Below are 12,867 nucleotides of genomic sequence, written 5' to 3' on the forward strand. Positions count from 1 at the left end.
TCTCGAGCCTGTTACACAGGAACAGGAGAGGCCATTCAGCCCCTCTCGAGCCTGTTACACAGGAACAGGAGGAGGCCATTCAGTCCCCCTCTCGAGACTGTCACACAGGAACAGGAGGAGGCCATTCAGCCCCTCCCGGGCCTGTAACACAGGAACAGGAGGAGGCCATTCAGCCCCTCTCGAGCCTGTTACACAGGAACAGGAGGAGGGAGGAGATTGAGTGGGAGGCGAGTATCAATGAGGCAAATACGGCGGGGAGGGGAGGGAGGACAGGGGAGGGATGAGCGGGGGAGGGAGATGGAAGAGGGTGCAAGAGAGGGGAGGCTGGGGGGGGGGAGGGGAGAGGAGGGGGTGAGGGAAGTGTCGTGGGGGGGCAGCGAGTGGAGGTGAGGGGAGGAGTGTGCTGAGGGACGAGAGGGCAGGGTAGTGAGTGTGCGAAGGAGGGGATTGCTGAGGGGGAGGGGGAAAGGTGGGGGAGGGGAGCAGAGGGGCTTCCAACTCGAATCTCCGCCCCAACCCCCCACCCCACCCAACACAGATCCAAAACACCCACCAACCCTGGCGCGCGCGCTCCACAGGAAACGCTCCTGAGGGGAGTCCCAGGGAGGGGAGGGTAGGGGAGGAGTGGGGAGGAGTGGGGAGGGGAGGGGAAGGGAAGGGGAGGTGAGGGGACGACGCCTGGAGCCTTACCTCGTTGGCAACTGTCTTCCTCAGGCAATCAATTGCCCCCTGGTAGAGGAGGGCCTGGCCTGGAAGGGCCTTGGGTTGGGTCTGTAACCGGACCTAGTGTTTGGGGGGTTGGGGGGGGGGGGGGAAAACAGAACTTAGCTTAGGCTCTGGGCATGAATCACACAACCAGCTCAACCCTAACAACAACCGCATTTAGATAGCACCTTTCACCAAGTAACACGTTCCCCCGGGAGGCGTCAATCAGACAGAAACTGACCCCGAGCTGTGTGCAGAGATATTAGGGACAGGTGGAGGCCAGAGAGACAGAGACAGAGACAGAGGCAGAGGCAGAGACAGAGAGAGAGACAAGGAGAGAGAGAGAGAGACAAGGAGAGAGAGAGAGAGAGAGACAGAGAGAGAGAGAGAGAGACAAGGAGAGAGAGAGAGAGACAAGGAGAGAGAGAGAGAGACAAGGAGAGAGAGAGAGAGAGAGACAGAGAGAGAGAGAGAGAGACAGGGGGAGAGAGAGACAGGGGGAGAGAGACAGATAGAGGTGGAGAGGTTGAGGGAGGGGATTCCAGAGCTCAGGGCCCCCCCCCAGGCAGCTGAAGGCACGGACGCCAATGGTGGAGCGATGGGAATCGGGGGATGCTCGAGAAGCCGGAATTGAGGGAGTCCTGAGATCTCGGAGGGTTGTAGGAGGTTACAGAGATAGGGAAGGTTGTAGGGGTTGTAGGAGATGACAGAGATAGGGAGTATTGTAGGGGCTGTAGGAGGATACAGAGATAGGGAGTGTTGTAGGGACTGGAGGAGGTTACAGAGATAGGGAGGGGTGTAGGGGCTGGAGGAGGTTACAGAGATAGGAAGGGTTGTAGGGCCTGGAGGAGGTTACAGAGATAGGGAGAGTTGTAGGGGCTGGACGAGGTTACAGAGATAGGGAGGATTGTAGGGGCTGGAGGAGGTTACAGAGATAGGGAGGGTCATAGGGGCTGGAGGAGGTTACAGAGATAGTTAGGGTTGTAGGGGCTGGAGGAGGTTACAGAGATAGTTAGGGTTGTAGGAGATGGAGGAGGTTACAGAGATAGGGAGGTGTGTAGGGGCTGGACGAGGTTACAGAGATAGGAAGGGTTGTAGGGGATGGAGGAGGTTACAGAGATAGTTAGGGTTGTAGGGGCTGGAGGAGGTTACAGAGATAGTTAGGGTTGTAGGGGCTGGAGGCGTTACAGAGATAGTTACGTTTGTAGGGACTGGAGGAGGTTACAGAGATAAGGAGGGTTGTACGGGCTGGAGGAGGTTACAGAGATAAGGAGGGTTGTAGGGGCTGGAGGAGGCTAAAGAGATAGGGAGGGGTGTAGGGGCTGGAGGAGGTTACAGAGATAGGGAGGGTTGTAGGGGCTGGAGGAGGTTACAGAGACAGGGAGCGGAGTACGGGCTGGAGGAGGTTACAGAGATAGGGAGTGGTGTACGGGCTGGAGGAGGTTACAGAGATAGGGAGAGTTGTAGGGGCTGGAGGAGGTTACAGAGATATGGAGGATTGTAGGGGCCGGAGGAGGTTACAGAGATAGGGAAGGTTATAAGGGTTGGAGGAGATTACAGAGATACGGAGGAATGTAGGGGCTGGAGGAGGTTACAGAAATCAGGAGGGGTTTAGGGGCTGGAGGAGGTTTCAGAGATAGGGAGGGGTGCAGGGGTGGAGGAGGTTACAGAGATAGGGAGGGGTGTAGGGGCTAGAGGAAGTTACAGAGATAGGGAGGGGTGTAGGGGCTGGAGGAGGTTACAGAGATAGGGAGGGGTGTAGGGGCTGGAGGAGGTTACAGAGATAGGGGGGTTGTAGGGGCTGGAGGAGGTTACAGACATAGTTAGGGTTGTAGGGGCTGGAGGAGGTTACAGAGATCAGGAGGGTTGTAGGGGCTGGAGGAAGTTACAGAGAAATGGAGGGGTTTAGCGACTGCGGGAGGTTACAGAGATAGGGAGGGGTGTAGGGGCTGGAGAAGTTTACAGAGATAGTTAGGGTTGTAGGGGCTGGAGGAAGTTACAGAGATAAGGAGGATTTTAGTGGCTGGAGGAGTTTACAGAGATAGGGAGGGGTGTCAGGGCTGGAGGAGGTTACAGAGAGAGGGAGGGTTGTAGGGGCTGGAGGAGGATACAGAGACATGGAGTGGTGTAGGGGGTGGAGGAGGTTACAGAGATAGGGAGGGTCGTAGGGGCTGGAGGAGGTTACAGACATAGGGAGGGTTGTAGGGGCTGGAGGAGGTTACAGAGATAGGGAGGGGTGTAGGGGCTGGAGGAGGTTACAGAGATAGGGGGGTTGTAGGGGCTGGAGGAGGTTACAGACATAGTTAGGGTTGTAGGGGCTGGAGGAGGTTACAGAGATCAGGAGGGTTGTAGGGGCTGGAGGATGTTACAGAGAAATGGAGGGTTGTAGGGGCAGGAAGAGGTTACAGAGATAGGGAGTGGTCTAGGGGCTGGAGGAGGGTACAGAGATAGGGAGAGTTGTAGGGAATGGAGGAATTTACAGAGATAGAGAGAGTTGTAGGGGCTGAAGGAGGTTACAGAGATAGGGCTGGTTGTAGGGGCTGGAGGAGGTTACAGAGATAGGGAGGGGTTTAGCGACTGCGGGAGGTTACAGAGATAGGGAGAGTTGTAGGAGCTGGAGGAGTTTACAGAGATGGGGAGGGTTATAGGGGCTGGAGGAGGTTACAGAGATAGGGAGGGTTTAGGGGCTAGAGGAGGTTACAGAGATAGGGAGGGTTGTAGGGGCTGGACGAGGTTACAGAGGTATGGTTGTGGGGGCTGGAGGAGGTTACAGAGATAAGGAGGGGTGCATGGGCTGGAGGAGGTTACAGAGGTAGGGAGGCGTGTAGGGGTGGAGGAGGTTACAGAGATTGGGAGGGGTGTAGGGGCTAGAGGGGGTTACAGAGATAGGGAGGGGTGTAGGGGCTGGAGGAGGTTACAGAGATAGGGAGGGTTGTAGGAGCTGGAGGAGGTTACAAAAATAGGGAGGTGTGGAGGGGCTGGAGGAGGTTGCAGAGATAATTAGGGTTGTAGGGGCTGGAGGAGGTTACAGAGATACTTATTTTTCTAAGGGCTGGAGGAGGTTACAGGGATAAGGAGGGTTGTAGGGGCTGGAGGAGGTTACAGAGATAAGTAGGGGTGTAGTGGCTGGAGGAAGTTACAGAGATAAGGAAGGGTGTAGGGGTGGAGTAGTTTACAGAGATAGAGAGGGGTGTAGAGGCTGGCGGTGGTTACAGAGATATGGAGGGGTGTAGGGGCTGGAGGAGGTTACAGAGATACTTAGGTTTCTAGGGGCTGTAGGAGGTTACAGAGATAAGGAGGGTTGTCGGGGCTAAAGGAGGTTACAGAGATAAGGAGTGTTGTAGGGGCTAGAGGAGGTTACAGAGATAGGGAGGGGTGTAGGGGTGGAGTAGTTTACAGAGATAGGGAGGGGTGTAGAGGCTGGCGGTGGTTACAGAGATATGGAGGGGTGTAGGGGCTGGAGGAGGTTACAGAGATACTTAGGTTTCTAGGGGCTGTAGGAGGTTACAGAGATAAGGAGGGTTGTCGGGGCTAAAGGAGGTTACAGAGATAAGGAGTGTTGTAGGGGCTGGAGGAGGTTACAGAGATAGGGAGGGGTGTAGGGGCTGGAGGAGGTTACAGAGATTGTGAGAGTTGTAGGGGCTGGAGGAGGCTACAGAGATAGGGATGGTTGTAGGGGCTGGAGGAGGTTACAGATTTAGGGAGAGTTATAGGGGCTGGAGGAGTTTGCAGAGATGGGGAGGGTTGTAGGGGCTCGAGGAGGTTACAGAGATAAGGAGGGTTGTCGGGGCTAAAGGAGGTTACAGAGATAAGGAGTGTTGTAGGGGCTGGAGGAGGTTAAAGAGATAGGGAGGGTTGTAGGGGCTGGAGGAGGTTACAGAGATACTTAGGGTTGTAGGGGCTGGAGGAGGTTACAGGGATAAGGAGGGTTGTAGGGGCTGGAGGAGGTGACAGAGATAAGTAGGGGTGTAGGGGCTGGAGGAAGTTACAGAGATAAGGAGGGGTGTAGGGGTGGAGTAGTTTACAGAGATAGGGACGGGTGTAGAGGCTGGCGGTGGTTACAGAGATATGGAGGGGTGTAGGGGCTGGAGGAGGTTACAGAGATACTTAGGTTTCTAGGGGCTGTAGGAGGTTACAGAGATAAGGAGGTTTGTAGGGGCTAGAGGAGGTTACAGAGATAAGGAGTGTTGTAGGAGCTGGGGGAGGGTTACAGAGATAGGGAGGCGTGTAGGAGCTGGGGGAGGGTTACAGAGATAGGGAGGGTTATTGGAGCTGGAGGAGGTTACAGAGTTGGGAGAGTTGTAGGGGCTGGCGGAGTTTACAGAGCTGGGGAGGGTTATAGGGGCTGGAGGAGGTTACAGAGGTAGGGAGGGGTGTAGGGGTGGAGGAGGTTACAGAAATAGGGAGGGATGTTGGGGCAGGAGGTGGTTACAGAGATATGGAGGGGTGTAGGGGCTGGAGGAGGTTAGAGAGATAAGGAGGGTTGTAGGGGCTGGACGAGGTTACAGTGATAGGGAGGGTTGTAGGAGCTGGAGAAGGTTACAGGGATAGGGAGGGTTTTAGGGGCTGGAGGATTTTACAGACATTAGGAGGGGTGTAGGGGCTGGAGGAGGTTAGAGAGATAGGGAGGGTTGTAGTGGCTGGAGGTGGTTATAGAGATAGGGAGGTTTGTAGGGACTCTAGGAGGTTTCAGAGATAGGGAGTGTTGTAGGGGCTGGAGGAGGTTACAGAGATATGGGGGGTGTAGATACTGGAGGAGGTTTCAGAGATAGGGAGGGTTGTAGGGGCTGGAGGAGGTTACAGAGATAAGGAGGGGTGTAGGGGTGGAGGAGGTTACAGAGATTGTGTGGGTTGTAGGGATTGGCTGAGGTTACAGAGATAGGGAGAGTTGTAGGGGCTGGAGGAGGTTACAGAGCTAGGGAAGGCTGTAGGGGGCTGGAGGAGTTTACAGAGATAGGGAGGGTTGTAGGGGCTGGAGTAGGTTACAGAGATCAGGAGGGGTGTAGGGGCTGGAGGAGGTTACAGAGATAGGGAATAGGGAGGGTTGTATGGACTGGAGGAGGTTACAGGGATAGGGAGGTTTGTAGGGGCTGGACAAGGTTACATAGATAGGGAGGGTTGTAGGGGCAGGAGGAGGTTACAGAGATAGGGAGAGTTGTAGGGGCAGGACGAGGTTAGAGAGATAGGGAGGGGTGTAGGGACTGGATGAGGTTACAGAGATAGGGAGGTTTGTTGGGTCTGGACGAGGTTACAGAGGTAGGAAGGTTTGTAGGGGCTGGAGGAGTTTATAGATTTAGGGAGAGTTATAGGGGCTGGAGGAGTTTATAGATTTAGGGAGAGTTATAGGGGCTGGAGGAGTTTGCAGAGATGGGGAGGGTTGTAGGGCTGGAGGAGGTTACAAAGATAGGGAAGGTCATAGCGGCTGGAGGACGTTACAGAGATAGGGAGGGGGTGTAGGGGCTGGAGGAGGTTACTTAGATACTTAGGGTTGTAGGGGCTGGAGGAGGTTACAGAGATAAGTAGGGGTGTAGGGGCTGGAGGAAGTTACAGAGATAAGGAGGGGTGTAGGGGTGGAGTAGTTTACAGAGATAGGGACGGGTGTAGAGGCTGGCGGTGGTTACAGAGATATGGAGGGGTGTAGGGGGCTGGAGGAGGTTACAGAGATACTTAGGTTTCTAGGGGCTGTAGGAGGTTACAGAGATAAGGAGGTTTGTAGGGGCTAGAGGAGGTTACAGAGATAAGGAGTGTTGTAGGAGCTGGAGGAGGTTACAGAGATAGGGAGGGGTGTAGGGGCTGGAGGAGGTTACAGAGATTGTGAGGGTTGTAGGGGCTGGAGGAGGCTACAGAGATAGGGATGGTTGTAGGGGCTGGAGGAGGTTACACAGATAGGGAGAGTTGTACGGGCTGGAAGTGGATACAGAGATAGGGGGGGTGTAGGGGATGGAGGAGGTTACAGAGATAGTGAGCGTTGTAGGGGCTGGTGGAGGTTACAGAGATAGGAAGCGGTGTAGGGGCTGGAGGAGGTTACAGAGATAGGAAGGGGTGTAGGGCTGGAGGAGGTTACAGAGATAGGGAGAGTTGTAGGGGCTGGCGGAGTTTACAGAGCTGGGGAGGGTTATAGGGGCTGGAGGAGGTTACAGAGTTAGGGAGGGTTGTAGGGGCTGGAGGAGGTTACAGAGATAAGGGGGGGTGCTTGGGCTGGACAAGGTTACAGAGGTAGGGAGGGGTGTAGGGGTGGAGGAGGTTACAGAAATAGGGAGGGATGTTGGGGCAGGAGGTGGTTACAGAGATATGGAGGGGTGTAGGGGCTGGAGGAGGTTAGAGAGATAAGGAGGGTTGTAGGGGCTGGACGAGGTTAGAGAGATATGGAGGGGTGCAGGTGCTGGAGGAGGTTACAGAGATAGGGAGGGTTTTAGGGGCTGGAGGAGGTTACAGAGATAGGGAGAGGTGTAGGGACTGGAGGAGGTTACAGACATAGGGAGGTTTGTAGGGACTCGAGGAGGTTACAGAGATAGGGAGGGTTGTAGGGGCTGGAGGAGGTTACAGAGATATGGGGGGTGTAGATACTGGAGGAGGTTTCAGAGATAGGGAGGGTTGTAGGGGCTGGGGGAGGTTACAGAGATAAGGAGGGGTGTAGGGGTGGAGGAGGTTACAGAGATTGTGTGGGTTGTAGGGATTGGCTGAGGTTACAGAGATAGGGAGAGTTGTAGGGGCTGGAGGAGGTTACAGAGCTAGGGAAGGCTGTAGGGGCTGGAGGAGTTTACCAGAGATAGGGAGGGTTGTAGGGGCTGGAGTAGGTTACAGAGATCAGGAGGGGGTGTAGGGGCTGGAGGAGGTTACAGAGATAGGGAGGGTTGTATGGACTGGAGGAGGTTACAGGGATAGGGAGGTTTGTAGGGGCTGGACAAGGTTACATAGATAGGGAGGGTTGTAGGGGCAGGAGGAGGTTACAGAGATAGGGAGAGTTGTAGGGGCAGGACGAGGTTAGAGAGATAGGAGGGGTGTAGGGACTGGATGAGGTTACAGAGATAGGGAGGTTTGTTGGGTCTGGACGAGGTTACAGAGATAGGAAGGTTTGTAGGGGCTGGAGGAGTTTATAGATTTAGGGAGAGTTATAGGGGCTGGGAGGAGTTTGCAGAGATGGGGAGGGTTGTAGGGGCTGGAGGAGGTTACAAAGATAGGGAGGGTTGTAGGGGCTGGAGGAGGTTACAGGGATAAGGAGGGTTGTAGGGGCTGGAAGAGATTACAGAGATAAGTAGGGGTGTAGGGGCTGGAGGAAGTTACAGAGATAAGGAGAGGTGTAGGGGTGGAGTAGTTTACAGAGATAGGGAGGGGTGTAGAGGCTGACAGTGGTTACAGAGATATGGAGGGGTGTAGGGGCTGGAGGAGGTTACAGAGATACTTAGATTTCTAGGGGCTGTAGGAGGTTACAGAGATAAGGAGGGTTGTAGGGGCTAGAGGAGGTTACAGAGATAGGGAGGGGTGTAGGGGCTGGAGGAGGTTACAGAGATAGGGAGGGTGGTAGGGGCTGGAGGAGGCTACAGAGATAGGGAGGGTTGTAGAGGCTGGAAGAGGTTACACAGATAGGGAGTGTTGTACGGGCTGAAAGTGGATACAGAGATGCGGGGGTGTAGGGGTTGGAGAAGGTTACAGAGATAGGGAGCGTCGTAGGGGCTGGAGGAGGTTACAGAGATAGTGAGGGTTGTAGGGGCTGGTGGAGGTTACAGAGATAGGAAGCGGTGTAGGGGCTGGAGGAGGTACAGAGATAGGGAGGGTTGTAGGGGCTGGAGGAGGTTACAGAGATAGGGAGGGTTATTGGAGCTGGAGGAAGTTACAGAGGAAGGGATTTAGGGGCTGGAGGAGGTTACAGAGATAGGGAGAGTTGTAGGGGCTGGAGGAGTTTTACAGAGAGGGGAGGGTTATAGGGGCTGGAGGAGGTTACAGAGATAGGGAGGAATTAGGGCTGGAGGAGGTTACAGAAATCGGGAGGGGTGTAGGGGCTGGAGAGGGTTACAGAGGTAGGGTCCTGGGGGCTGGAGGAGGTTAAAGAGATAAGGGGGGGTGCATGGGCTGGAGGAGGTTGCAGAGATAAGGGGGGGGTGCATGTGCTGGAGTGAGGTTACAGAGATAGGGAGGGTGTAGGGGGCTGGACAAGGTTTACAGAGGTAGGGAGGGGTGTTGGGTGGAGGAGGTTACAGAAATGAGGGAGGGGTGTTGGGCAGGAGGAGGTTCCAGAGATATGGAGGGGTGTAGGGGGCTGGGACAAGGTTACAGAGGGTAGGGTTGTAGGGGCTGGAGGAGGTTACAGAGATAAGGGGGTGGTGCATGGGTCTGAGGCGTTTGCAGAGATAAGGGGGGGTTTGTAGGGGGCTGGTGGAGGTTACAGAGATAGAGAGGGGTTGTAGGGGCTGGAGGGAGGTTACAGAGATAGGAAGGGGATGTAGGTGCTGGAGGAGTTACAGAGATAGGGAGGGGTGTAGGGGCTGGACAAGGTTACAGAGTAGGGAGGGGTGTTTGGGGTGGAGGAGGTTACAGAATAGGGAGGGGTGTTGGGGCAGGGAGGAGTTACAGAGATATGGAGGGGTGTAGGGGCTGGAGGATGTTAGAGAGATTGTTAGGGTTGTAGGGACTGGAGGAGGTTACAGAGATAGGGAGGGGTGTAGGGGCTGGAGGAGGTTACAGAGATAGGAAGGGTTGTAGGGCCTGGAGGAGGTTACAGAGATAGGGAGAGGTGTAGGGGCTGGACGAGGTTACAGAGATAGGGAGGATTGTAGGGGCTGGAGGAGGTTACAGAGATAGGGAGGGGCATAGGGGCTGGAGGAGGTTACAGAGATAGTTAGGGTTGTAGGGGCCTGGAGGAGGTTACAGAGATAGTTAGGGTTGTAGGAGATGGAGGAGGTTACAGAGATAGGGAGGTGTGTAGGGGCCTGGACGAGGTTACAGAGATAGGAAGGGGTGTAGGGGATGGAGGAGGTTACAGAGATAGTTAGGGTTGTAGGGGCTGGAGGAGGTTACAGAGATAGTTAGGGTTGTAGGGGCTGGAGGCGTTACAGAGATAGTTACGTTTGTAGGGACTGGAGGAGGTTACAGAGATAAGGAGGGTTGTACGGGCTGGAGGAGGTTACAGAGATAAGGAGGGTTGTAGGGCTGGAGGAGGCTAAAGAGATAGGGAGGGGTGTAGGGGCTGGAGGAGGTTACAGAGATAGGGAGGGTGTAGGGCTGGAGGAGGTTACAGAGACAGGGAGCGGAGTACGGGCTGGAGGAGGTTACAGAGATAGGAGTGGTGTACGGGCTGGAGGAGGTTACAGAGATAGGGAGAGTTTGTAGGGGCTGGAGGAGGTTACAGAGATATGGAGGATTGTAGGGGCCGGAGGAGGTTACAGAGATAGGGAAGGTTATAAGGGTTGGGAGGAGATTACAGAGATACGGAGGAATGTAGGGGCTGGAGGAGGTTACAGAATCAGGAGGGGTTTAGGGCTGGAGGAGGGTTTCAGAGATAGGGAGGGGTGCAGGGGTGGAGGAGGTTACAGAGATAGGGAGGGGTGTAGGGGCTAGAGGAAGTACAGGAGATAGGGAGGGGTGTAGGGGCTGGAGGAGGTTACAGAGATAGGGAGGGGTGTAGGGGCTGGAGGAGGTTACAGAGATAGTTAGGGTTGTAGGGGCTGGAGGAGGTTACAGACATAGTTAGGGTTGTAGGGGCTGGAGGAGGTTACAGAGATCAGGAGGGTTGTAGGGGCTGGAGGAAGTTACAGAGAAATGGAGGGGTTTAGCGACTGCGGGAGGTTACAGAGATAGGGAGGGGTGTAGGGGCTGGAGAAGTTTACAGAGATAGTTAGGGTTGTAGGGGCTGGAGGAAGTTACAGAGATAAGGAGGATTTTAGTGGCTGGAGGAGTTTACAGAGATAGGGAGGGGTGTCAGGGCTGGAGGAGGTTACAGAGAGAGGGAGGGTTGTAGGGGCTGGAGGAGGATACAGAGACATGGAGTGGTGTAGGGGGTGGAGGAGGTTACAGAGATAGGGAGGGTCGTAGGGGCTGGAGGAGGTTACAGACATAGGGAGGGTTGTAGGGGCTGGAGGAGGTTACAGAGATAGGGAGGGGTGTAGGGGCTGGAGGAGGTTACAGAGATAGGGGGGTTGTAGGGGCTGGAGGAGGTTACAGACATAGTTAGGGTTGTAGGGGCTGGAGGAGGTTACAGAGATCAGGAGGGTTGTAGGGCTGGAGGATGTTACAGAGAAATGGAGGGTTGTAGGGGCAGGAAGCGGTTACAGAGATAGGGAGTGGTCTAGGGGCTGGAGGAGGGTACAGAGATAGGGAGAGTTGTAGGGAATGGAGGAATTTACAGAGATAGAGAGAGTTGTAGGGGCTGAAGGAGGTTACAGAGATAGGGCTGGTTGTAGGGGCTGGAGGAGGTTACAGAGATAGGGAGGGGTTTAGCGACTGCGGGAGGTTACAGAGATAGGGAGAGTTGTAGGAGCTGGAGGAGTTACAGAGATGGGGAGGGTTATAGGGCTGGAGGAGGTTACAGAGATAGGGAGGGTTTAGGGGCTAGAGGAGGTTACAGAGATAGGAGGGTTGTAGGGGCTGGACGAGGTTACAGAGGTATGGTTGTGGGGCTGGAGGAGGTTACAGAGATAAGGAGGGGTGCATGGGCTGGAGGAGGTTACAGAGGTAGGGAGGCGTGTAGGGGTGGAGGAGGTTACAGAGATTGGGAGGGGTGTAGGGGCTAGAGGGGGTTACAGAGATAGGGAGGGGTGTAGGGGCTGGAGGAGGTTACAGAGATAGGGAGGGTTGTAGGAGCTGGAGGAGGTTACAAAAATAGGGAGGTGTGGAGGGGCTGGAGGAGGTTGCAGATATAATTAGGGTTGTAGGGGCTGGAGGAGGTTACAGAGATACTTATTTTTCTAAGGGCTGGAGGAGGTTACAGGGATAAGGAGGGTTGTAGGGGCTGGAGGAGGTTACAGAGATAAGTAGGGGTGTAGTGGCTGGAGGAAGTTACAGAGATAAGGAAGGGTGTAGGGGTGGAGTAGTTTACAGAGATAGAGAGGGGTGTAGAGGCTGGCGGTGGTTACAGAGATATGGAGGGGTGTAGGGGCTGGAGGAGGTTACAGAGATACTTAGGTTTCTAGGGGCTGTAGGAGGTTACAGAGATAAGGAGGGTTGTCGGGGCTAAAGGAGGTTACAGAGATAAGGAGTGTTGTAGGGGCTAGAGGAGGTTACAGAGATAGGGAGGGGTGTAGGGGTGGAGTAGTTTACAGAGATAGGGAGGGGTGTAGAGGCTGGCGGTGGTTACAGAGATATGGAGGGGTGTAGGGGCTGGAGGAGGTTACAGAGATACTTAGGTTTCTAGGGGCTGTAGGAGGTTACAGAGATAAGGAGGGTTGTCGGGGCTAAAGGAGGTTACAGAGATAAGGAGTGTTGTAGGGGCTGGAGGAGGTTACAGAGATAGGGAGGGGTGTAGGGGCTGGAGGAGGTTACAGAGATTGTGAGAGTTGTAGGGGCTGGAGGAGGCTACAGAGATAGGGATGGTTGTAGGGGCTGGAGGAGGTTACAGATTTAGGGAGAGTTATAGGGGCTGGAGGAGTTTGCAGAGATGGGGAGGGTTGTAGGGGCTCGAGGAGGTTACAGAGATAAGGAGGGTTGTCGGGGCTAAAGGAGGTTACAGAGATAAGGAGTGTTGTAGGGGCTGGAGGAGGTTAAAGAGATAGGGAGGGTTGTAGGGGCTGGAGGAGGTTACAGAGATACTTAGGGTTGTAGGGGCTGGAGGAGGTTACAGGGATAAGGAGGGTTGTAGGGGCTGGAGGAGGTGACAGAGATAAGTAGGGGTGTAGGGGCTGGAGGAAGTTACAGAGATAAGGAGGGGTGTAGGGGTGGAGTAGTTTACAGAGATAGGGAGGGGTGTAGAGGCTGGCGGTGGTTACAGAGATATGGAGGGGTTGTAGGGGCTGGAGGAGGGTTACAGAGATACTTAGGTTTCTAGGGGCTGTAGGAGGTTACAGAGATAGGGAGGGTTGTAGGGGCTAGAGGAGGTTACAGAGATAAGGGAGTGTTGTAGGAGCTGGAGGAGGGTTACAGAGATAGGGAGGGTTATTGGAGCTGGAGGAGGTTACAGAGTTGGGAGAGTTGTAGGGGCTGGCGGAGTTTACAGAGATAGGGAGGGTAGTA

At 54.7% G+C, this 12,867-nt stretch overlaps 1 protein-coding gene across 1 annotated transcript in view; it reads right to left on the reverse strand.

Annotated features, from left to right (window-relative positions):
* LOC121275098 (mitochondrial carnitine/acylcarnitine carrier protein-like) overlaps positions 1 to 12,867 on the reverse strand; it is a 42,520-nt gene that overhangs the window by 11,715 nt on the left and 17,938 nt on the right. The window contains exon 2 of the mRNA XM_041182509.1: positions 691 to 783. Coding sequence (XP_041038443.1) covers positions 691 to 783 — 93 coding nt within the window. The remainder of the gene's footprint in view (positions 1 to 690; positions 784 to 12,867) is intronic.

The sequence above is a fragment of the Carcharodon carcharias genome, assembly GCF_017639515.1.
Source record: "Carcharodon carcharias isolate sCarCar2 chromosome X unlocalized genomic scaffold, sCarCar2.pri SUPER_X_unloc_4, whole genome shotgun sequence".
Taxonomy (NCBI): Eukaryota; Metazoa; Chordata; class Chondrichthyes; order Lamniformes; family Lamnidae; genus Carcharodon; species Carcharodon carcharias.